Source organism: Sus scrofa, chromosome 12, assembly GCF_054392235.1.
Source record: "Sus scrofa isolate SSC_HxYL_T2T_F1_AM1 chromosome 12, Sscrofa_HxYL_maternal_Yorkshire_Landrace_v2.0, whole genome shotgun sequence".
In the NCBI taxonomy this organism is placed as follows: domain Eukaryota; kingdom Metazoa; phylum Chordata; class Mammalia; order Artiodactyla; family Suidae; genus Sus; species Sus scrofa.
The window spans coordinates 56710546-56735477 of record NC_139394.1 but is presented as its reverse complement, the minus strand read 5'-3'; the positions used below and the strand labels follow the sequence as shown (position 1 = coordinate 56735477).

Sequence of the window (24932 nt, the reverse complement as noted above, 5' to 3'; positions counted from 1 at the left end):
AGATTTCTGTGTCTCTTGGGAATCCCTTCTTCTATCTCTCCTCAGCCCCCACCCCCCCAGCCAACTGCTTTCTCTTGCTACAGTTTTACAGAAATGGAATCGCAGTGGGTACTCTATTTTGTCTGGTTTCATTCACTGTCCATCATTATTTGGAGACTCTTCCACATTGTTGTGTGTATTAGTTAGTTCCTTTTATTTTTTAATTTTTTGGTCTCGCCTGCCGCACGTGGAAGTTCCCAGGCCAGGGATCGAACCTGCGCCACAGGAGCAACCCAAGCTGCTGCAGTGACAAGACAAGATCCTGAACTGGCTGCGCCACAAGAGAACTCCAGTTCTTTTAATTGTTGGGTATTATTTCATCATACTGATGTAGTACAGGTTCTGTATCCATGTATCTGATAATGAGTATTTGGGTTTATTCCAGCTTTGGGCTATTACACATAAACCTTCTGTGAACATCTGCATATAAATCTTTTAAAAAATTTATTTAGTGTATAAAACTATATGGACCTCTGCTTTTATTTCTCTAGGGTTGGCACCACAGGAGGGGACATCTGGGCTGCCACTAGGCCTTCATCCCCCCTCCTTCTTCACCGTCTCCTGGCTCTCGGGATCCATCTCGACTTCAGAAACAATGAAGCACAGTTGGGACTAATACAAAAACCAAGCTCAGTGTGGGCAAGTGAAAAGCCAATCTGCCTTTGCCCCTGTTCACAAGCCAGTCAACAACCCCCCCAACCAGGTGTCCATTTCCATTGTCTGTCTCCAGCCAGGGGTGGCTGGTCCCATGTCTTCCTTACTCCTCGTCACGAGGATGGTCCAGAGGGGGCTCTAAGCTTGGCTGCAGTGGCCCCCAAACCAGGTTCTTGGATTAGGCTTCTATAAGCCTGCAGAAGTCCTTCCAGCTCCCAGTGGACACTCCCTGAGATGCTATCATCCTACCTGGATGGCTGGCCCATGAAAGCCATGGAAGGCAGTCTAGGGGCCTGGGTGGCATCCCCGGGCATGGACATACACCTGGCAAAGCCATCGTCAAAGTTTCATAACTTTAGGCTGAGAAGGCAACTCAGGTGGCAATTGTTCACAGATAAAGAAACAGGCCCATGAGCCAGCCGGGATCAGAGCAGGTGTTCAGACAGCTTCTGAGTTTGGCAGGAAGCCCCAGTGGTCTTCTCCAACCCCCACCTCTCCCAGAGCTCCACAATGAGGTGAGGGTGGGTCTCCTTCAGGGCTTGATAGAGGCGGTCCTTACAGGCCCAGTCCCAGGACCGGCTGAAGCCGAACAGCTTCCGCATCTGGTCTGGCTTGGTGACCTCAGCCCGCACCCCCTCATACTGCTCCTCACTCAGTACCTGTCCATGCAGCTTGTCCAGGATGGGGTCCACTGATGTCACTCGAGCCACCAGCTGCTCCCGGTACCGGTCCACGAAGTGAAGTGAGCCCGGGGCTTTTGAGGGTGAAGGTGAGGCTGGAAACAAACAAAGGAGGGCTCCCATCACAGCCTCTACCTCTGATATCCCATCTCTGCTGCTCTTTACTTACCTTGTCTGTATCCTTGGCTTCCTTCTCCTCCTGGAGAGGTGACTGACCACCAGGAAGACACCTCTGCCCTCCCTCACCACAGCACCCAGCCTCACATTCTGCTTGAGCTGGCAGTAGGGTCGGGTTCTTCCTCCCTGCCCCCGCACCCATGGCACATGGAAGTTCCTGGGCCAGGGGCTGAACCTGCGCCTCTGCAGTGACCTGAGTTGTTGCAGTTGGATTCTTAACCCATTCTGCCACAGTGGGAACCCCCAGGGCATGGGGTTCTTGTTGGAGGCATCTGAGGTGGTCCAGTCGGAGTTGTCAGGGCCCCAATGGACAGGAGTAAGGGGCACGGGGAGGGCCTGATCCCCTGGGAGGGTGGCAATGAGTGAGTCCCTTCCTTTCTCTCTCCCCTCCCCTCCTGGACCAGACAGAACACCCCAGCACTGCCACTAGCTCCTGTGCTCTCTACCAGCAGTTACTGACCTATGGGGCCTGTAGGGACTTGAGCAGCTGCACGTCTGAGGTCTCCTGGAGGAAAACAGAGATGAAGAAGCATCTATAACATGCTGGCTGTAACACATATGATCGTCCTCGAAACGCCTACCCACTTTGGAGATTCTTTGATTCTGAGAACAAGCTATGGATAAATTCTGATAAAATTTGGAGTAAGGCCTGGAAGGGCCTTTAGAAATTGGGAGTCCCTTCCTTATGCATATGGGGAAACTGAGGCCCAGAGGCCATGATCATAGACAGGGGCAGGGTCGGGGGGAAGAGAGAGAGAGAGGGAGAGGGAGGAAGAAGGAGAGAGAATGAGAACATCCAAATGATTGGTTTCTCCTTCAACATCCCAAGCATGGCTGAATCCAGTCATGGCCTGAAAGGAATCCTGGTGGAGAACTAACCATGGTTTAGATATCTTAAATTATTTAAGATGTCCTTATTCTGAGCAGACATCTATCTTGTTAAGGATCTGGCATTGTCACTGCAGCAGCTCAGATCACTGTGCTGCGACTTTGATCCTTGGCCCGGGAACTTCCACATGCCCAGTCTCGGGCCCTCCCCGCCAACCCACAACTTCCAAAAAAAAAAAAAAAATCTATCTCTTTGTCCTTATTTGACCTTCTGTATTCACACAGATCAAGTCTATTCTGGATTTTGGTGTCAGAATCAAGATCAAGGAGTTCTCATTGTGGCTCAGTGGTAACAAACCCAACTAGTATCCATGAGGATGTGGGTTCTGATCCCTGGCCTCACTCAGTGAGTTAAGGATCTGGCATTGTTGTGGCTACGGGGCGGCTGGCAGGTGCAGCTTGGATTTGACCCCTAGCCTGGGAACTTACATATGCCAAGGGTGCGGCCCTAAAAGAATCAAGATCAAGAAAATCCTAGCCCTTGGGAGTATTAGGTGCATTTCAATAGGAAAACAACAGTGATGAATGAAAGAGCTGGAACAATTAGTTACCAAAGGAGAGGAAGGGGCTGTCACAGCAGCTCCTGGGGACTGGAGTGTGAGCCGACTCTAGTTCAGCATGACCCAACAGTTTGGGGAGGTGGGCATGGGAGAGGGGAGCTCCGACTGTGGTACTGGGGGCGCAGGGTTCACTTGGACGGAGGGAGGAAGGTGTTCCATGTCCTCCATGCTGACTGGACAGTCTGGGAGTCCACCCTGGCTCATCTGTGAATGGGGGCATCTACCGAGGAAGGTTACCAGAATGCAAAGAAGTTGGAAGCCCAAATATATGAGGAATGATGGGGAAAAAGTACAGATGCTTAACTGTAATTTTTTTTAAAAAGCTCAAAAAATTAAAAGAAAAAAAAAAGTGGAAGAGAGACTTAAGGGAGGTCTTGATCACAGTCTTGGAGCGTCCGAAGGGCTCTCCTGTGGGGAAGGAGACAGAGGCTCCATCAGCTCCAAGGGACGAAATTAAGACGAGGCAAGGAAGAGGTTGGCTTTCTATGAGAAAAAAGGATTATGTTGCTAGTATTTATCCGGGACCCCTGCACGAGAAATGAACATTGTTTAATCTCTCCACCAACCCCACAAGTTTGGTGTTGTGTCCTCCTTTCACAGACGAGGAAACTGAGGTTCAAATGAGTTAAGTAATTTTCTCGAGATCAACCAGCAAGGAAGGGCCCAGGTGGGGCTGCTGAGTTCTCCCTCTGCCTCTGTACCCAAATCGACTGACTAAAACTTCTCTTTCTAGCGCATGCTGATGCCTGTTTGTCGCAGCTCAGGAGGCAGTGTGACCACATTTCAACAACTGCCGAGGACTGGTGGTCCCAGGAAGGGCTGTCCAGGAGATTTTGGTTCTTGGGGGTGTTGGCATTAGAGACTGCAAAGTTCCTTCCCTTCCTGCAAGTTCATTCGTTGACGCCCTCTTGACCACCTTGAAAATATCTGAATGACCCAGGCTGGAATATCTGGTATTGGCCAAACTGACGTCATCCACACAATCATACAGCCATCTTTTTTTTTTTTTTTTTTTTTTTTTTTTAAGGGGCACATCTGCCCTTACCCTTTCATCTAATGTCCGGGCTATGATGAGAAACTTTGCCCAAAACCTTGTGAGTGTCAAAGTCTACGAATTCAAGGGCAGCATGGAGACCCCTCAGTGCAAGAGTGCGAGCAGGGGGCCTTAGAGTGAGATTAACTTGACTTCAAATTCTGGTCATATCAACTCTTAGGTAACTAGGAAAAGCCACAGAACTCCCCTGGACTATGTTTTCTCAGAAGCAAGTTGTGATAATACAAACTGCCACACACATACAGGGGCACATGAGCGCACACACAAACACACGTTAACTTTCTCCCACCCCTGTGCTCCCTGGACTTGACTTTACCTGGTTTCACCAAGGCTTCCCATACCACAATCCCATCTTTCTTGTTGGTCACTTGCAGCTTGATCCCTGACCTCCAATGACCAACGTAGAATTCAGAGAATAGCTGGGGTTCTCTGGGACTCCGATAGCAGAGTTCCAGCTCCTGCAGGTAGAAAGAATCGCTGCGAGAGAAGTCCCCATGCATCCTACATGTAAGGTCTGGCACCTTCTTGGCTCTGCTCAACCTCACAGGCACACTCTGACCATCTCCTGTACTGAAATCAATCGTCACCTTTAGACACTGCTCTTTTCGGAATTTTCCACAAATCGTGACTCGGAAGGATGAGCACGACTGGGTGCCCAGTGAAAGAGGCTCGTAGTTTTTGTTTGTTTGTTTGTTTGTTTTTAAATCTTTTTAGGGCCACACCCGCAACATATGGAGGTTCCCAGGCTAGGGGTCAAATCAGAGCCATAGCCGCTGGTCTACACCATAGCTCACGGCAATGCTGGATCCTTAACCCACTGAGCAAGGCCAGGGATTGAACCTGTGTCCTCATAGATACCAGCTGGATTCGTTTCTGCTGAGCCATGATGGGAACTCCAAGAGGACTTATCCTTAAACATAGTGTTCAGACATCCTAACCCACCCAGATCCTTCTTCCCCTAGCTCCCCTCCTCTCTGCCTAAACGAGGGAGTGCTATTTAAGCAATTACAGCTTTATCCTTGTCAGTCTGCCCTGCCTCGAGATAAGATTTGTTGAGGTTCCCAGTCATAGAGTTGCCCCAACCTTCTGACAACAGCCATTCGAAGGCAAATCTCCATTTCCTTAGACCTTCCCCCAAATCACCCAACCAATGCCCCTATCCTATACTAGATTCTTCCCAACTCCTTTGCACTGAGAGGCCCTCTGGTTCCTGCACGGTGTGTCATCTCCTGCTGTGATGAGCACCAAACCTAGTGTGTTCAGCTACGGGTGTGTTCATGGTGGTTTTTTTTTTTTTTTTCTTCTTAAGGACACATCTGCAGTATGGAAGTTCCCAGGCTAGGGTTTGAATTGGAGCTGCAGCTGCCAGCCTATGCCATAGCCATAGTAACGCAGGATCCAAGTTGCATCTGCAACCTACACTGAAGATGGCAGCAGTGCTCCTTAACCCACTGAGTGAGGCCAGGACTTGAACTCACATCCTCATGGATACTAATTGGTTCTTAACTCACTGAGCCACAATGGGAACACATTTTTTTTTTTTTTCAAATGGCTGTACCTGTGGCACATGAAAGTTCCAGGCTGGGGATTGAATCTGAGCCACAGCTGCAACCTACGCCACAGCTGCTACAACACTGGATCCTTTAACACACTGCACTGAGCCAGGGACTGAACCCATGCCTCTGCACTGACCCAAGCTGCTGTAGTTGGATTCTTAACCCACTGAGCCACGGCGGGAACTCCTCATGATGGTTGTGACTGGAAGGCATTGACACTTTATAGTCCAACTCTTCTCAGTGTCCCCAGGTCAAATCGAGTGTCACCCCCATCCTGCGACCCTCCCCTGCAACCTCCTTCCTCTCCATCTCTGAAGCATCCTGCTTGCCCTAGATCACACTCCCTGCCTGCCCAACCCCAATTCACTCCAACCCTGGGAAAGCTCTGAGACCTGCCCATGGGTCACCCCAGGCATGACCTCTGACCCTGTGAGGACCAAACATCTGGGCTGCTCACCTCTGGAATAATTTCCAGATTCTCGGAACCAGACACAATGTAGCGGCTGCCCAAGTACAGCGGGTTCAGTGGGGGTGGCTTGTGAATTCGCACAAATTGGAACTTCCTTTCTTCATCATCTATGGCCTGAGGAGTGCACAGAGCAACGATCAGGGGAGGAAGTGTATCTGGCGTCTGCTCAGAGATTCCGCCCATGGCATCTGGTCTAAACAAAAGGGGTGGCGCTTCTGTGCCTTTGGGTGGGTGGAGAGGGCAATATGGGCCCCGATGGCCTCTCACCACCGCACCCCCACCCTGCTCCAGAGACAGCCCCACACTTGGCCTCTGGTATATTTGGGGAGGAAAGTGGATCGTTGACAATGAGATGGAGAAGACAGGGAATGGGGGAAAGGAGACAGTTCTGAGCATGGAGACTGCCCCTCTTTGTGACTTCCGGGAAGAGGTTTGTCCAGAGATGAGTGATGGAGCAGCAAAGCCCCTGGGCGGGGGGGGGGGGGGGGGAGACCTCAGGGAGCCAGAGCAGACCCTGGCTGAGCAGGGGCAGGATTATTCATTCACCCACTTCAAGGCTCCTGCTTAGCAGAGGCCCACCTTTATTCCAAGCTGACCCTTTTGGGGCACTCTCTGGTGGCACTTCCTGCTTGCTGCCAGCCCACCCTGGCCTGACCTTTCTGGCTCTCAGGGGCACCTTCTGAATGGAGCAGTCGCTGGGGACCAGGTAGAGGTGGAAGGTGACCTCCTCAGGATGGGGGTGATGGTAGAGCATCACTGTGGAGATGACGGGAATGAAGCGCAGGGCAGTGTGGACCATTCTCAGCAGCACTCCCATGGGGGAGAAGCTGGGGTTCTCCAGGACGGCGTAAGATGGCGCCACCATGGCTGGCTTCTCCAAGACCATCCCCTCCTCTTTGAAGTGGGCAACTTGGAACCAGGAGATGTCCACACAGCTCTCTGTAAAAGAATGGATTTGGGAGTCAAAGACTCGGTGCCCTCACCAAGTCAGGCTTGGCTGGGGGAGTGACGCCCCTGGGTGCAGGGTCAGGGGAGCAAGGGAAGGCGGCATGCATGGGCCTGGGTCAGGGGCCTTCCTGGGGACCCAGCCAGGGAAGGCGGCATGCCTGGGCCTGGGGCCTTTTGGGGGTTGTGGGCAATACTGTCTCTAGGGTGGGCACCAAATCCATACATGGGCCCTGCCTCAGGCCCTGGAGCTGGGAAACTTACTGACCCCATGGATACCCATGCTGATGTGGATTCTGTAACTATGGAGGACGTTGAGTGAGGCTGGCAGGTGGAGGACAAGGAGGAGGAAGGGGCAGTGAGGAAGTGGAGTGACCGAGTGTAGAACACACCTGTCAAGTATTTGTTCACCCACCATTCCTAATTTTCTTTGGGGGAAGAATCCCCCCCCACTGCCGTGTGGGTCTCAGTTGCTGTGCCACAAGAGAACTCCTACAAGGTTTTAATTTTAAATTTAAAAAGATTCAAGGGATATAAATTCTAACATATTGTTAATACTGACAATTTAAATGAACAAAGTTTAAACTTTAAACAATTAAACTTAACAAAGTTTTTGTTTTTTTGTTTTTTGTTTTTTTTTTTTTTTGTCTTTTTGCCATTTCTTGGGCTGCTCCCGCGGCATATGGAGGTTCCCAGGCTAGGGGTTGAATCGGAGCTGTAGCCACCTGCCTACGCCAGAGCCACAGTAATGCGGGATCCGAGCCGCGTCTGCAACCTACACCACAGCTCACGGCAACCCCAAACTTAACGTTTTAAGGTAAGGGTACAGGCATATTCATGAAGGGGCTGGGGCTGTTGACAGAGTCCAAGCTTTAGTTTTGGATTTTAGTTTAGTTTCTGACCCTCGTGAGGGCCAGAAAAGGTTATCATCCCTTAGATTCCAGTTGATATGGTGGTTGAGCTCTTCAGGCTACTCTTTACCATTGATTTTTTTTTTTTCCTGCTGCCCCCTGAGGCATATGGAAGGTCCCGGACCAGATATTGAATGTGGGCTGGAGCTGTGACCTACACCACAGCTGTAGCAATGCTGGACTCCACCCCTGCCCCTCTTTTTACGGCCATACTTGTGGTATATGGAAGTTCTCAGGTGAAGGGTCAAATCGGAGCTATAGCTGTCGGCCTACGCCACAGCCACAATAATTCAGGATCTGAGCCACGTCTATGACCTATACCACAGCTCATGGCAAAGCTGGATCCTTAACCCACTGAGGCCAGGGACTGAACCTGTGTCCTCACGGATACCAGTCAGCTTTGTTTTCCCTGAGCCACGATGGGAACTCCCAATGCTGGATTCCCAACCCACTGCACCAGGGCCAGGGATTGAACCAGTCCACCCCTACAGAGACAAGCAGGATCACTAACCCTCTGTGCCAGAGCAGGAACTCCTACTCTTTACCACTGAAAGAGAACTGGGAGCCTTTACAATTTTATAAGTTATCTTTGCTATTGTTACTTCTCTGGTCTGATAACAATCCTTTATTTCTGCATTCTTTTGTTCCCTTAAGATCATTAATTACTAAGACCTGTTCAAGGACAATCATTGTGGCTAGGGTTTGCTCACAAAAGGACTTGGGCCAAAAATGGCTTCTCTTATGTCCAGAAGGCCATGCCTGGGGAATTCCTATTGCAGCTTAGTGGTAACAAACTCGACTAGAATCCATGAGGATTTGGGTTCGATACCTGGCCTCGCTCAGTGGGTTAAGGATCCAGCGTTGCCATGAGCTGTGGTGTGGGTGGCAGACACGGCTCGGATCTATAGTTACAGTAGGCCGGCAGCTGTAGCTCCGATTTGACCCCTAGCCTGGCAGGTGTGCCCTAAAAAAACCAAAAAAAAAAAAAAAAAAAAAAAAGGCAAAAAAAGAAAGCCATGCCTGGTTCTCTTGCTCCAGGGACCCCCCCTACCCCACCCTACTCCATCTGCTTACAGTAGGAGTGGTTCTGTGTCAGAGTCTGGGGACTAGGGCCTCATATCCCTTTATTAAACAAAAGTGCTCTGTGAACTTCTGTTTATTTGTGCTCAGTAAATCCAGATCTTGTGTGTACAGCTGTGAACAGGGGAAACACAAGCCCTGCAATCCCATTACTCATGGCCCAACAGGGAAGACAAACAGAACAACGACACTGCTACTGTCAATACTGCCAAGGCATCACAACGCTGCCCTCCTCCTTTTCCTGGCCTCAGGCCATGGCCAGGGCTTCCTCTCCTTTAGACTTTGCCTTTGGCCTTGTAGCCTGATTCCACAGCCTGTCCTCCCTGATGACTGTGTCATCACTGCCTTCCAGTTCCAGGTGAGATGCTGAGGGGTCAAGACTGAGACTTTCCTGCTCAAGGAAGGATGCTCAATTGGCATCAAGCAAAAGTTGGGGTGTAGAGAGCTGTCTGGCAGAGTCTCAATGTTGTGGGCTGCAAAAGCACCTAACCAGCTCTGAGAGGCCAAGCATGCTACCTAACCTCTTGGTGCATCATCTGCAAAGTGCAGCCGACAACAGGGCCCCCCTAGTGGGAGTGTGATGATGAAATGAGTTTGTGTCTATAAAGCACATGACCATCTGCCATGATCATGGGCAAAATAATCACATAGCCTGGCTGTCATGGTTCTTTATGTTTCTTCCTCCAACAACTTGGGGTCTTGCAAACCATTGCCTTTGGAATGGATAAGCAATGAGATCCTACTATATAGCATGGGGAACTATATCTAGTCACTTATGATGGAGCATGATAATGTGAGAAAAAAGAATATATCTATGTATGTGTGACTGGGTCACCTTGCTGTACAGTAGAAAACTGACAGAGCACTGTAAACCAGCCATAATGGAAAAAATAAAAATCATAAAAAAAAAAACAACTTAGGCTCTGGGAAGGAAAAGGTGCTAAGATCTTCTGAAGATGCGTGTTGCTGAGCCCAAGTACTTTTGACTGTATTGCTGTATAATTCAGAAGGCACTGGTTTCAGAGAAGTAGCAATTTTTTTGTTTTTGGTCTTTTTAGGGCCGAACCCGTGGCATATGGAAGTTCCGGGACGAGGGTGGAATCAGAACTGCAGCTGCAGGTCTACACCACAGCCATGGCAATGCTCACTCTGAGCCACACCTGTGACCTATACTACAGTTTTCTACAGTGCTGGATCCTTAACCCACAGAGTGAGGCCAGGGATCAAACCCACACCCTCATGAATATTAGTTAGGTTCTTTTTTTTTTTTTTTTTTTTTGGCTTTTTGCCTTTTCTAAGGCCACTCCCGTGGCATATGGAGGTTCCCAGGCTAGGGGTCGAATCAGAGCTGTAGCTGCCGGCCTATGCCAGGGCCACGGCAACGCGGGATCCCCAACCCACTGAGCAAGGCCAGGGATCGAACCTGCAACCTCATGGGTTCTAGTCAGATTCGTCAACCACTGTGCCATGACGGGAACTCTTAGTTAGGTTCTTAATCCGCTGAGCCACAATGGTCAATCTGGAAGCTACAGTTTTGAGGCATATGGAGTATCACGGTGGTACCTAGCAAACCAGAAGAGGTGTATTCCTGGGATGGGTGGTGGGAGGAGATGGGGTGTAAGCAGATAGGATGGGGGTCCCCAGAAAAAGAGAACCAGGTATGGCCTTCTTGACACAAGAGAAGCCATTTTTGGCTGAAGCCACTTTATGATCTAAGCCTGGCTGCAAAGCTTACCCTTGAACAGGCCTTGTAATAATGATCTTAAGGGAACAAAAAAACAAACTGTCATCAAACAAGAGAGGTAACAATAGTAGTTCCCATCATGGCTCAGTGGTTAACGAACCTGACTAGTATCCATGAGGACACAGGTTCAGTCCCTGACCTTGCTCAGTGGGTTAAGGATCTGGTGTTACCCTGAGCTGTGGTGTAGGTCACAGACATGGCTCAGATATCACATTGCTGTGGCTGTGGTTTAGGCTGGCAGTGGTAGCTCTGATTTGACCCTGAGCCTGGGAACCTCTGTATGCCATTGGTGCAGCCCTAAAAAGACAAAAACAAAAACAAAAAAACCCAGTAGCAAAAACGACAAATCAGTTGTAAAGCCTCCCAGTTCTATTTCAGTGGTAAAGACTATCCTGAAGCACTTTCTCAAGCTGTTTTGCAGAATTTAAACCCCCATCAATCACCAGATCAACTGGAACCTAAGGGGTGACCATGTTGACATTTTCTGACCCTTGTGACTTCAATCAACTAAAGCCCCTCATAATCATGAATGTACCTGTAGCTTAAAACTTCCCCAGTGTTGCTGTTTGGGGAGACACTGCTTTGGGAAAGATCTCCAGTGTTCTCCTTACTTGCTGCGAATTAACACATCCTTCTTCAGTGCTTTGGCTTGGTTGTGTCATTTGGCTCAACACCCACCAAGAGGCAAACCCGGTTTCGGGGTAACAGTAGGAGAAAAGTCACCATGGAAAGTCAATCACTTGATGCAGGACCTCACCAATGATGCTGAAGAAACAGCTAGTGCCCAAGTCCTAAATTAGGCCTGCATCAGGCAGTGAGGTCATCGTTACTAGGACAACAAACAGCTGCAGTGCAGATAACAGGCAGCAGGGATTCTGGGAAGGGGCTTGGTTTCCTGGCCCAGCATGAGCAGAGGCAAACTACATGCGGCCTTTGTGCGTTTTGCTTCTGGCTCTGTATGCAGAACCCAAAGGGAAGAAATCCTGTCTGGCCAGAGGGCAAGGTCGAAAATGTAGTCTTGAGAAGGCTGGTGGGACAAGGGCTTGGGCAGGCCTGGGTGGGAGTGCAGCTCTTATCGTGGGTTAACTGGACCTGGGTTAGAATCCCAGCTCTAATTACACATCTTAACACCATCTGAAGCCCCTTTCAGGCCCATGCTTACCACTCCCCCTCTTGCTTACCTTGGAGGGCCACAAAGTAGGGGAGGTACACAGCTGCCACGACTCCTGGCTCGGCCTTGATGTCAAAGAGAGGTCCTGCAACTCTCCAGTTGGGACGTGGGATGGTCTTGTTCAGGAACTGGTCCCAGGCACAGAATTCAATTTCAATGGTCACGGGCCCTCTCACCACAAAGTGGAGACCTGTGTGGGGCCAGTGGTAGGAGCCGGCCATGGGGAAGTGAACTCTGGCGAAAACAACAAGTAGACACTGAGTGATGCTACTCCAACTCACTGAGCACCCATTGGATGCCAGATGCTATGCTGGGCACTCTGGATCCAGCAGACTGGCTATAAACCCAGACACTGGAGCACATCCCTGATAGCCTAATATAGCGAATACAGTTGGCTGTTTCTACAATGATGATGATGAAATAGGAGAGTGTCTTTGTTTTTACTCTCTCTCTCTCTCTCTTTTGCCTTTTCTAGGGCCGTGCCTGTGGCATATGGAGGTTCCCAGGCTAGAGGTCCAGTCGGAGACGTAGCCGCTGGCCTATGCTGCAGCCACAGCAATGCAGGATCTATTTCTGCGACCTACACCAGAGGTCACGCAATGCCAGATCCTTAACCCACTGAGTGAGGCCAGGGATCGAACCTGTGTCCTCACGGATGCTAGTCCGATTCATTTCTGCTGAGCCATGACAGGAACTCCAAGTATTCTTGTTTTTAAAGGGCCTATTTGCCAATAAGCAATAACAATGTACATGGATATATATATATATATATACACATATATATATATCAAGATCCACAGCACATGGAAGTTCCCAGGACAGGTATTGAATTTGAACTGCAGCTGTGACCTACACTGAAGCTGCAGCAACACCGGCTGCACCGGGCTGTGGATCAAACCCACATCTCTGCATGAACCCAAGCTGCTGCAGTTGGATTCTTAACCCACTGCGTCACAACAGGAATGTCAATCTACATGGTAACGTTAGTGATAAACACTTGAAGCTGAAAACAACACTACAGAGTTCTTAAGTGACTTTCCCAAGGTTCCCCATCAAGTAAATGGTGGGGTCCTGGAGATCAGCCTCTGTAGGTGTTGGGTTGGGAGGATGTTATCTTTCAGCTGAGATAATGTCTGTGACAGTTAATTGCAATGTGTTGTGTGAGAGATCAGGATTATAGTTATATATATTTACTATTTATGACTATAAACACTTGGGTGGCAGGGCTGCCATATTCATCTCAGGGTCTCCTGTCACTAGTACTCAATACATAGTAGATACTAATTAAAGAGGAGCATATAGATAAAAAGAGATGTTGCTAAGATTTAAGAGACATAATAAGCCAAATACAATGAGTGGATTTCAGATTCTGATTAGAACAAACCATCTCTCAGGATACACTTCAGACAACTTAAGTACATTTTAGTATGGATTGGATATTAGATGATATGAAAGACATTGTCAGATGTGAAAGTGCCACTGTGGTTATGGAAGAAGAGGTATGTGTACTTTTTGAAATGTAACACAAAATATTTATAGATAAAATCACCCAATACCTTGGATTTAAAATACTGTAACAGGGGAGTTCCCGTCGTGGCGCAGTGGTTAACGAATCCGACTAGGAACCATGAGGTTGCGGGTTCGGTCCCTGCCCTTGCTCAGTGGGTTAACGATCCGGCGTTGCCGTGAGCTGTGGTGTAGGTTGCAGACGCGGCTCGGATCCCGCGTTGCTGTGGCTCTGGCATATGCTGGTGGCTACAGCTCCGATTGGACCCCTGGCCTGGGAACCTCCATATGCCATGGGAGCGGCCCAAGAAATGGCAACAACAACAACAACAAAAGACAAAAAAAAAAATAATAATAATAAAATAAAATACTGTAACAACAGGAGTTCCCACTGTCGCTCAGCAGTAACAAACCTGACTCGTATCCATGAGGATGCGTGAGTAATATCCCTGGCCCTCGCTCAGTAGGTTAAGGATCCAGCGTTGCCACGAGCTGTGGTGTAGGTCTCAGATCTGGCATTTCTTGTGGCTGTGGTGTAGGCTGGCAGCTGTAGCTCCGATTCAACCCCTAGCCTGGAAACTTCCGTGTGCCATGGGTGTGGCCCTAAAGACTAAAATAAATAAAATAAAATAATGTAACAACAAAAGAGGAGGAAAGTGAATAGTTGAAACAAATTTGGCAACATGGTTGTTGAGGATGGGTGACAGGAACCTGGAGGTTTCCTGGACTCTACGTTTGAGTATATTTGAAAAATTTCATAGTGAAACCTCCTTTTCCCTAATGAAAGCACTGACTTGGTGTCTCAGCCCTCTCCCTGCCTGGTGGATTGGCAAGAGGGAGACCCAGGAGGCCTCGAATGGGGTGCAACTGTCTGCAGAGACCGGTGTGGGATGGGGGTCGGGGGGTCGGGGGGTGGAGGGATACAGGCAGACTCCGCTCACAAACCGGTAAAGGCTCCTCTCTTGGTCAACCACCTTGATAGCCACAGGCCCTGTGGGGCCCCAGAAGTCATCTTCGGGCCTCAGAGATTCCGCGTGCAGGTCGTCGGGAGCGGCCGGAGAAGACAGGCAGAGGGGTTTCTCCTGTGCTACCTGAGGGGAGCTTCCCTCTGGAACGGACAGGGAGAAGAGAACCAGCTTGAGGTTCTCCCGCTTGGCTTCCCCAGCCCCCTGGGGCTGGACCACGGAGGGGCGCTTCCCGAGGCTGGGGCCGCCTCTAGCCCCGCTCCCCGCGCCGCGTGCCTGCCCCCAGAGGCGGCTCACCCCTGCTGCCCCGTGACGCAAAGCCTCCTTCCTCCCTTTTCCCACTTCCCGGAAGTGCCGCTCTTCCCAGCATGCCCCGGGGCGCAGCTTGCGGAGGGACACGCCCCCCAAAATGGCCAGCGGGGTTCTCGTTGGGGTTCCGCGGTTAACAACCCGCCCAGCATCCATGAGGACGCGGGTTCGTTCTGTGGCCGCGCTCGGTGGCCTAAGGATCCTGCGTTGCCCTGAGCTGTGGTGTAGGTCACAGACGCGGCTCCGATCCCGCATTGCTGTGACTGTGGTGTAGGCCCACGGCTACAGCTCTGATTTGACCCCTACCCCGGGAACTTACATGTGTTGCACGCACGGCCCAAAAAAAAAAGAAAAAGAAAAAGAAAAAAAAAAAAAAAAAAGGATGGGCAGGGATGCGTTGGTGCTTCCCAGGCCTCAGAGGCCCAGGGTGGGCCTTGGGAGACTGGACTCTGGTTCAGAGTCTGAGACAGGGGTAGATATTTGGGAGAGGGGCAGCCCCAGCCCCCAAGGCTGGGAGGGAGGGAAGCAGAAATCCTGCAAGGTTCTGGGAGTGGAAGATAGCTCAAGGGGTGGGGGCTCTCCTATGGGCGCACCTCACCCTGTTTCACTCCAGAGGCAGAGGGATGCAGGGAATGACTTTTCACAGCTGCTCCCAGACCCCCAACCCTGCATCATAATACTCCCAGCCCGGCCCCTTCAAATTACCTGATTCTTGTCTCTGCTGCTTAGGTGAAGATCCGTCACCACTCATCTTTTCTCCGTCTGGGCCCTCATTGGAGATGGTCAGACTTGGCTTCCTAGACAGAGTTCAATTTCCTTGAATCTTGGAGAATGCTGGGGGTGGTGTACATGACATCCCCACTTGAATTCAACTCATCTGAATTTGAACTTGCGGTCCCCATCAGGCCTTCCCCGAACGTAGTCCCTGTCTCCGAGAATGGCCCCCATCCATCTTGGCATTTCTGCCAGAACTGGGGCATCATCCTGACTTCTCCCTCCCCCACTGAGAGCTGACGGATCACCTTAATTATCTTGACACGACCTCCCAAACAGCTTTCTTTTCTGTTTTCTTTCACCCACCTCCTCCACAGCCTCCATCCTCATCCCAGGCCTTGGCATCTGTACCTAGAACCACTGCATCATCCTAAGGTTTCCCTGCTTTTGCTCTTGACCTTCTTTGGACCATTTCTCCCACAGCAGCTGCTCTGAAAGTATGAGTCTGGTGCAGCACTTTGCTGTTGAAGCCCTGAAATATCTCTCAGTTGCTTTTTTTTTTTTTTCTCAGTTGCTTTTTGAAAGGGTGAAATGGAAAGTTATTTCTTTCTTTTTACGACTGCACCTGCAGCATATGGAACTTCCTAGGGATTGAATTGGAGCTGCAGCTGCTGGCTCATTCCACAGATCCTTAACCCAGTGAGTGAGGCTGGGAATCGAACCCTCATCCTTATGGACACTATGTCAGGTTTTTAACCCACTGAGCCCCAAAGAGTACTCCTAAAATGGAAAGTTTTGTTGTTGTTGTTGTGGTTACTCAATGAATTCGTTACATTTATAGTTGTACAGTGATCATCACGATCCAATTTTATAGGATTTCCATCCCACACCCGCAGCGCATCCCCCCACCCCCCGAACTGTCTCCTTTGGAAACCATGTTTTTCAAAGTCTGTGAGTCAGTATCTGCTCTGCAAAGTTCATTGTATCCTTTTTTCAGATTCCACATGTCAGTGAAAGCATTTGATGTTGGTGTCTCACTGTCTGACTGACTTTACTCAGCGTGATAATTTCTAGGTCCAACCATGTTGCTAAAATGGAAAGTTCTTAACATGCCCCAAAGATGTTACTCTGCCCCTGTCCCTGCCCCCAGCCCCACCTGTGCCACTTTCCCTGCTCACTCCTTGATCAGTGGTTCTTGGTGTTAAAAATCACCTGGAGGGCTGTCTAGAACACAGATGCCTCGGTCCACTCCAAAGATTCTTGTCTGGCAGGTCTGGAGTGGGGCCAAGAATCTGCCTTTCTATGGAGCCCCTCAGATGATGGGCTAATGATGATTCTGATGCTGCTGGTCTGTGGACTACACTCTGAGTAGCTCTACTGCAGTTCCTGGACCCCTATTCCTCAAAGAAGCTAAGCTCAGTGTCTCTACTAGAACAAAACGGAAAACACGGACTAGCTGAAATTGGTTTTGCCTCCTTAAATAGGTTGATTCATTAATCAAAGCTTTAGTTTTGTTTTGTTTTTTGTTTTTTTTTTTTTTGGTCTTCTCTAGAGCCCCTCCAGCGGCATATGGAGGTTCCCAGGCTAGGGGTCTAATTGGAGCTGTAGCTAATTGTACCAGAGCCACAGCAACACAGGATCCGAGCCGCGTCTGCAACCTACACCACAGCTCATGGCAACACCAGATCCTTAACCCACTGAGCAAGGCCAGGGACTGAACCCGCAACGTCATGGTTCCTAGTCGGATTCGTTAACTACTGCACCACGATGGGAACTCCCACCTTTAGTTGTTTTTACAGAGGCAGCACTTTACACATGCAAGACAGGAACCCATGTCTCTAGGATGATTCTGGAACAAAGGAGGTTTAGCCTTTGGAACTCAAAGGATACAAATGTTGCCCCAGAGAAGTTCCCCAGTGGTCTAGCTGTTAGGACTAGGGGCTTTCACTGCTGTGGCCAGGGTTCAATCCCTGATCTGGGAACTGAGATCCCACATCAAGCTACTGCTTGTACCATGCTGCAGCCAAAAAAAAAAAAAAAAAAAAAAAAAAGAGAGAGAGAGAGAGAGAGAGAGGGAGAAGAAGTTTGAGAAGTCCTGGAGTTCCCGCTGTGGTGTAATGGGTTAAGAGTCTACTGCAGTGGGTCACTGTGGAGGCATAGGTTTGAACCCTGGCCTAGTGCAGTGGGTTAAAGGATCCAGCAAATGTTGGCAGCTGCAGCTTGGATTCAGTCCCTGGCCTAGGAACTTCCATATGCCTCAGGTGTGGCCATTACAAAAAAAAAAAAAAAAAAAAATCAAAAACAAAACCCTAGCTTCTGCAAGCTCAAGCAGCTTGTAATGGCTGATTCATGACTAGCTAAACAGTTTCCAAGTTTGAAATTTCCCTAAACACTTGGAGTTCCCGTGCTGGCCCAGCATTTTAAGGACTAGCATTGTCATTGCTTTCACAGCTATGGGGCAGGTTTGATCCCTGGTCTTGGAACTTCTGCATACTGTGGGTGCGGCAGGAGAAAAAAAAAATTTCCCTAACCCCTTAAATGCTGCCCAGATCTCTTGTTTGAAAAGACAGATTTGAAGAGTTCCCGTCGTGGCTCAGTGGTTAACGAATCCGACTAGGAACCATGAGGTTGTGGGTTCAATCCCTGACCTTGCTCAGTGGGTTAAGGATCCGGTGTTGCTGTGAGCTATGGTGTAGGTCACAGACGCAGCTCGGATCCTGCATTGCCATGGCTCTGGCGTAGGCTGGTGGCTACAGCTCCGATTTGACCCCTAGCCTGGGAACCCCCATATGCTGTGGGAGTGGCCCTAGAAAAGGCAAAAAGACAAAAAAAAAAAAAAAAAAAAAGAAAAAAGACAAAAAAAAGACAGATTTGAAAGCCTCACTTCTTATGTTCTTACCAGTTGACTTTGCAATAAAGCTCTCTCTTTTCTCAAAAGATGGTGCCCTAGTCCTGGCTTCTCACTGCAGCAACATGACCTCTGCCTGGAATTGACCCCTTCTCAGCCCAGCGAACCCCTCCTATCGTTCAGAGCTCAGCTCAGCTGCTTTGGATAGAGTCCCATAAGCCCATCAAGGTGCTCACACTAGCCCAGGTGTAGCTCTAAGTTGGGGGGATAACTTGCACCTCTCTCCCTGCTGGGCTGAGCTCCTGGGAGTTGGGCCCTTGTTCACTGCCGGGGGCCTAACACATCCTGGGGCTGCTTCCAAGACTAGAAGCCCCTTCCTTTTCATTTCAGATGAGGCACAGCAGCCAAGAACCCAGGGAGAGGTGCCCTTTGCAGTCACAAGCCGAGATGCACCAAACCGGGAAAGCATGGGGCCTGCAGCAGATTCTCTGGGGAGGAAGAGGGACTCTCCTGTCTCTGGAGCTCGCCCCTCAAGCCTAGTGTGTATACATGTGTGCCTGTGCCTCGGTGGGAGTGGAGGTGGTCTTTCCCCGCCAAGGCTCTCTGTCTTTGTCTTTGTCTCCCCCTGGTGGTCATTGCTTTCCAGGTTCCAAATCATACCCACTCACCTATTAACTGTTTTGTTTTGGGGGGCCACACCCACAGCATATGGAGGTTCCCAGCCTAGGAATCGAATTGGAGCTGTAGCTGCCGGCCTATGCCACAGCCACAGCAACTCGGGATCTGAGCTGCGTCTGCGACCTACACCACAGCTCATGGCAACACTGGATTCTTAACCCACGGAGTAACGCCAGGGATTGAACCCGAATCCTCATGGATACTAGTCAGGTTCGTTAACTGCTAAGCCATGACGAACTCCCCATTAACTTTTTTCATTTGTTCATCTCATTCATCTAAAGGAAAGGTTTAGGGAGAGGAGTGACTGAGTTCTGTCTGCACTAACCAACCAACCAAACCTCATTCTGGCTGCTGTGGTTTCTTGGTTTCTTCCCAGCTTTGCTGTATCTGTTTCCATCCCACATTTCTTGCCCCATTTCTTGGTTCTGGACCAGCCTGACGTCCTTGGCTCAAGGACTCTGCTGGGCCTGAGCAGAAGGGAGTTCTGGATCTCCCCACCTTACCAACTCCTGGAGATGAGCAGCTGAGGCTTCTCCTCCTTCAGGGCCTTTATCAGCTCTGCTGTCTCCTCTCTCAGCTGGATCTGGTCTAGCCTGCAAGCACAAAGGCAGCCTGGTTCTCCTGGGAACCCCACACGATCCTGAGATCCCTGGGGCTCAGCATCATGGAGACTGCCACCTAGGGGTAGGTCCTGGGATTTCCTGCCCAGAGGCTAGAAGGTTTGCTGGAAAGAGAGTACCTGTTTCTGTTCTTACAGGCCTTGTGTCAGATTTCCCCCCATGCAGTTCTATGGCACTTGCATCCCACACCTCCCCCTCCCCCACTCCCTGCCCTCTGCCCAGAAGGGACCCACAGGGCCTCACCGCAGGACCGTGAGTTGGCATGTAGGCTGCCTGAGCCCTTCAAAGAGCAGCCTAACTCCCAGGTCGTTCACGTAGTTCTGCTGCAGGTCTAGCTCTGTCAGCTTGGGGTTGGCCCTTAGCATGGAAGCCAGGGCCCAGCAGCAGTCAGACGTGAGGCCGCAGCTGACCAGCCTAAGGAGAGACACATGTGTGGGCCCCTAGTCATCATCTAGAGGGCCCTCTCCTCGGAGTAACTGGGGTCTGGTTTCCTTTTCTAGTACCTGGGACCCTTGGAGGTTCTGGGGTGATATGGAAGGAAAAGAAAGTCCTGCCTGGCTTGTAGGCATCTGGAAGATTTACATTTTCCTCCTGTAGCCAGGGAACCCCTCGGGATGCAGGCAACTCCCTTGGTCACTCCTGTGTGATTCCCATGAATCCTCCCCACTCACCACATCAACCTTGTGGGATTAATCTACCCAATGTTCCACTTATAAACCCAGATCTCATTCTTAACTCCATCGGGCCTGTTAAATACCCAGAGTTGCCTGACATAGGATGCTTTGGTGGGTTTTAACAGTAAGGGCATCTACGCTGCAGGATGAAAAAAAGAGCAAGCTTCTGATATAAGAACAAAAGTTGAGGAGGCATGTGCTTCCTTCTATGGGAATCCATCATGGCCCCTGTGAGCGCTCACATTCTGTCTGTCCCCTCCCTGGGGTAGGGCACCTCCCTGGGGTGCGCCTACCCCCACAAAGGAGTGCCAAAGAGGAGCAATTACAACAGTCGCTGCAGCTTGCAACTTGGCTTTTTCAGGCCACAGCAAAGCCTCCTAGCTCCAGGGTCCCGCAACATGTTGAAGCTCAATTCCAGCTCCACCAGGGTTTGGCTGGTGCTCAGTCCAGAGGCAAGGGACTTGCAGCCTTCAGCTGTGAGGCCACAGCCAACCAACCTGTGGGAGACACATGCTGTTGGTCTTGAATTTACTTGCCTGTTGACTCCACAAACACCTGCAAGCACCTGTTGAACCAGCCACAAGCACTCTGGGCCAGGCCTGTGGCCCAGCAAAGGTCAGCAAGACCTCCCCTGCTCCCTGGACCCCAGAAATGCCTGAGGAATAGCTTACCAAGATGCCCAACCTAAGCAAAATAGTCTTTGGATAAATATCTAGAAGTGGGACAGTTAGATCACAAAGTGGTTCTATTCTTAATTTTTCCAGGAATCTCCATATCATAGGTCATAGTGGTTGCACCAATTTACATTCTCACCAACAGTGTAGGAGCTTCCCTTTACTACACATCCCTGCCAAGACTTGTTATTTCTTGCCTTTTTTTTTTTTTTTTTTTTTTTTGTCTTTTTGCCTTTTCTAGGACTGCTCCCGTGGCATATGGAGGTTCCCAGGCTAGGGGTCTAATTGGAGCTGGAGCCACCGGCCTACGCCAGAGCCACAGCAACGTGGGATCCAAGCCGCGTCTGTGACCTATACCACTGCTCAACGCCGGATCCTGAACCCACTGAGCAAGGGCAGGGATCGAACCCGCAACCTCATGGTTCCCAGTCGGATTCGTTAACCACTGCGCCACAACGGAAACTCCACCTCAAAGGAACTTTAAATAAATATGCACAAAATCGCACTCATGATGTCTCATTTCCAAAGGCCTCTTCTTCCTGGGCTTTCCATTTAGGGAAGGTGTCACTATCCCACCAGTTCTTCTACCCAGAAACCTAGTGTTTTCCTTGTTATCTCCATCTCTCTTTCTCCATCAATCCAATCCACTATTGAGTTCATTCAGGTGGTTTTACTTTTATCAGTCTCTAGAGTGCATTCGCGTCTTTACATCTCCATGGCCAACACTGTAATCCAGGTTGTCATCATCTCTCACAGAGACTATTTTAATTTTCCTTAGTCTAAGCTCTCACCATCTTTACAGGAACAACTGAAATTCTCCTACAAATGGTTTCCCAAGCTCTACTTTTGCTCTCCTTCAATCCATTTTTCAAATTGCCGTCTATTTTTATTTTGAAAATGTATCGATTTTGTCAGTCTTCTGCTTAAAAATCCTATTGTAGGAGTTCCCTGGCAGCCTAGCAGTTAAAGATCTGGCATTGTCACTGCTGTGGCATGGGTTCCCTCCCTGGCCCAGGAACTTCCACATGCCATGGGAGTGGACAAAAAAATCCTATTATATTAGGAACCTCCCCCTGCCCATCCCTTACACCACATTCCAACAGGGCCCACTACACCTTATGTGGTGTGGCTCTTGTTGATCTCTGTATCCCATCTTATCCTTTTGTTCTCTACCCTGTTGCCATACTGGATTGCTTTCAATGCCTTGCTTCTCATCCTCCCTCCTGCCACAGGGCCTTTGCACACCTTGTCCCTGGATCTTTCTTCTCTCCTGCTTTACTTAGGTAAATCTACTGATTTTTCAGATCGCCTTCAAGCATCTCTTCATTAAAGAAAATCTCTATTGGAGGTGCTTAGCTGGCCCTGTCATTACATATTTGTTGGTGTAGTTCCTTGATTAACATCAATCTTTTGCAAGCCCTGTGATGAGAGAATCCTATCCTGGCACCTGGAGGGCCAGAGAGGGGCTCCATGAATATTTGACTGCAAAGACCAAGTCCTCTACCCTTAGACTCAGCCTCCGTCTTGGCTCTCTTGTCCTTTCCTGTTTCAGAACACAGCCTGGGCCTGACTCACCGCAGGGTCTCTAGGTGGCAGCTTGGGCATCTCAGAGCCTCACAGAGACTCTGTACTGCAGAGTGGCTCAAGAAGTTTCCACTTAGGTCCAGCTCCTTCAGGCTCCCAGTGACCCGGAGAGTGGAGAAGAGAACCTGCCAGCAGACATCTGTGATGGGAACACAGCTCAACCTGAGGGAGGGAGGGAGGGACAGGAGAGAAGTGACCTGTGTGTGTGGTTGTCTGAAGGTCACAGCAGAGGGGGGAGGCTGCCCCTCTGAGTGCCAGGCCACAGGGGGCAGTGCTGTCCCCAGGCCTGACCAGCCTCCTTGCCTGCCCCTCCGCCCCAACCACCCTGGGCTGCGTGCCCCTTCTCTGTGTGGCTTGTCAGTCTATAGCCCTTGCCCTACTCTACAGAAGTGTTCATTTTGTGTGTCTGCTTCTTCCTCAGCCTGGGAGTTCCTTGAGGGCAGAAGGAGCTATTTTCCATCCTTTATTTTTGTCAACAGAGATAATTTTATTTTTGTTATTTTTTCCTTTTTTTAGGGCCACACCTGCAGCCTATGGAAGTTCACAGGCTAGGAGTCAAATCGGAGCTACAGCTGCTGGCCTACACCATAGCCACAGCAACGCCAGATCTGAGCCACTTCTGTGATTTGCACTACAGCTCGGGGCAATGCTGAATCCTTAACCCACTGAGTGAGGCCAGGGATTGACCCTGAATCCTCATGGATACTAGTCGGGTTCGGTACCACTGAGCCCCAGCAGGAACTCTTTTTTTTTTTTTTTTTTTCTTCAAATGACCACACTCTCAGCATATGGAAGTTCCTGGGGCAGGGATTGAATCCAAGCTGCAGCCACAACCTATATAGCAGCAAGAGCAGCAGCAGCAGCAGCAGCAGCAGCAACACATCCTTTAACTCATTGTGTGGGACCCCTTAACCCACCTGAGCCTCTGCAGCGACCCAAGCTGTAGCAGTCAGATTCTTAACCCCCTGTGCCACAGCACAAACTCCAGACTAGCATTTCTATTTTCTTGCCGGGTATCTCCACCTTGACATCCAATAACACCTTGACCTAATCAGTCCTAATATGTCCCCGCTTCAATTAATTTTCCTCCCCAAGTCTGTAGAGTTGTGCAGAGGTGAGGAGCAGAGGCACTGGAGCCAGCTGCCTGCACAGGAATTCCATCTCTCTGGGTTTCACTTAGTCTCCTCATCAGCAAAAGAGAGGACTGGGGGACCTACTGCTGAGGATTTTGTGAGGATTTCATGATATTAGAGAGTATTCCAGAAATCTTAGTATAGTTTCAAGTTTAACAGTCCCAGACATATAAATGCTACAAAGGTGCCAAAAAAAAAAAAAAAACAAAAAACCCAAATCAAAAACCCATCAAAGTTCCCATTGTAGCTCAGTAGTAATGAACCCGACCAGTATCCATGAGGATGTGGGTTGAATCCCCGGCCTCACTCAGGTTAGGAATCTGGCGTTGCTGTGGCTGTGGTGTTGGCCGGCAGCTGTAGCTCTGATTCAGCCCCTGGCCTGGAAGCTTCCATATGCCACAGGTGCAGGCCTAAAAAATATATATATCATCTTTGAAAGTTTAAGTAGGAAGTTCCGGGAGTTCCCATCGTGGCTCAGTGGTTAACGAATCCGACTAGGAACCATGATGTTTCAGGTTCGATCCCTGGCCTTGCTCAATGGGTTAAGGATCTGGCATTGCCGTGAACTGTGGTGTAGGTCACAGACGAGGCTCGGATCTGGCGTTGCTGTGGCTCTGGCGCAGGCCGGCGGCTACAGCTCCGATTGGACCCCTAGCCCAGGCACCTCCATATGCTGAGGGTGCGGCCCTAGAAAAGGCAAAAAGACCAAAAAAAAAAAAAAAAAAGTAGGAAGTAGGAAGTTCCCTTGTGGTGCAGGAGGTTAAGGATCTGGCGTTGCTGCAGCTGTTGCACAATTAGCAGGGTTTGATCCCTGGCCCAGGAACTTCCTCATCACATGGGTGCAGCAAAAAAAAAAGTTTAAATATTTGAATTTCTTTGACATTTATTTAGTTTTGGTCAAAGCTTGCCAACTTTCATATTTTACTCAGAGGGACTAAACCTATGAAAAGATTATTATTCAAAATGCTTAATTACAAGCCAAACCCCTGGGAGCTGTCAATCTTTTGCTACTTTGGGTTTATCCTTCACTCCCTTCCCACAGCCTTAGCCAGTCTTCACCATTTCTTGCTGGACTTTTTGGTTTCTTTACAACAGCTTCCTTCCTAGTCTCCCTGCCTGGCTCAGAGCCTTCAAAAATCTCCTCCCAATACTGAAACTGAAGTGGGGGATGCTGGATGGGGAAGTTAATGGTGCTGCTGGGGTTGGAGGATGGTTAGAAAAACTACGCTGCATGACCACTCAGATGGGAGGCACAGGGTTCAGCCTAAGTGCCTGGGGCAAGATTGCATTATTATTATT

The 24932-nt window shown here is 49.7% G+C and overlaps 1 protein-coding gene across 46 annotated transcripts in view; it reads right to left on the bottom strand.

Annotated features, from left to right (window-relative positions):
• NLRP1 (NLR family pyrin domain containing 1) overlaps window positions 1–24932 on the bottom strand; it is a 632803-nt gene that overhangs the window by 7612 nt on the left and 600259 nt on the right. For 15 of the 46 annotated variants that reach the window (XM_084985797.1, XM_084985793.1, XM_084985805.1 and 12 more), the window contains 12 exons: window positions 22492–22662; window positions 20569–20739; window positions 19812–19982; window positions 19452–19541; window positions 15414–15505; window positions 14380–14542; window positions 11939–12162; window positions 6754–7016; window positions 6066–6191; window positions 4369–4510; window positions 2011–2055; window positions 308–1468 (listed from right to left, as the gene is read on the bottom strand). In XM_084985797.1, the coding sequence (XP_084841923.1) occupies window positions 1119–1468; window positions 2011–2055; window positions 4369–4510; window positions 6066–6191; window positions 6754–7016; window positions 11939–12162; window positions 14380–14542; window positions 15414–15505; window positions 19452–19541; window positions 19812–19982; window positions 20569–20739; window positions 22492–22662 (2008 nt within the window). In that variant the 3' untranslated portion in view covers window positions 308–1118. Of the gene's footprint in view, window positions 1–307; window positions 1469–2010; window positions 2856–2917; window positions 3482–4368; window positions 4511–6065; window positions 6192–6656; window positions 7017–7414; window positions 7515–11938; window positions 12163–13847; window positions 14045–14379; window positions 14543–15413; window positions 15506–16024; window positions 17007–18993; window positions 19542–19811; window positions 19983–20535; window positions 20740–22491; window positions 22663–24932 lie in introns of those variants that run through there. The other 31 variants (XM_084985810.1, XM_084985814.1, XM_084985811.1 and 28 more) reach the window with 21 other exon arrangements.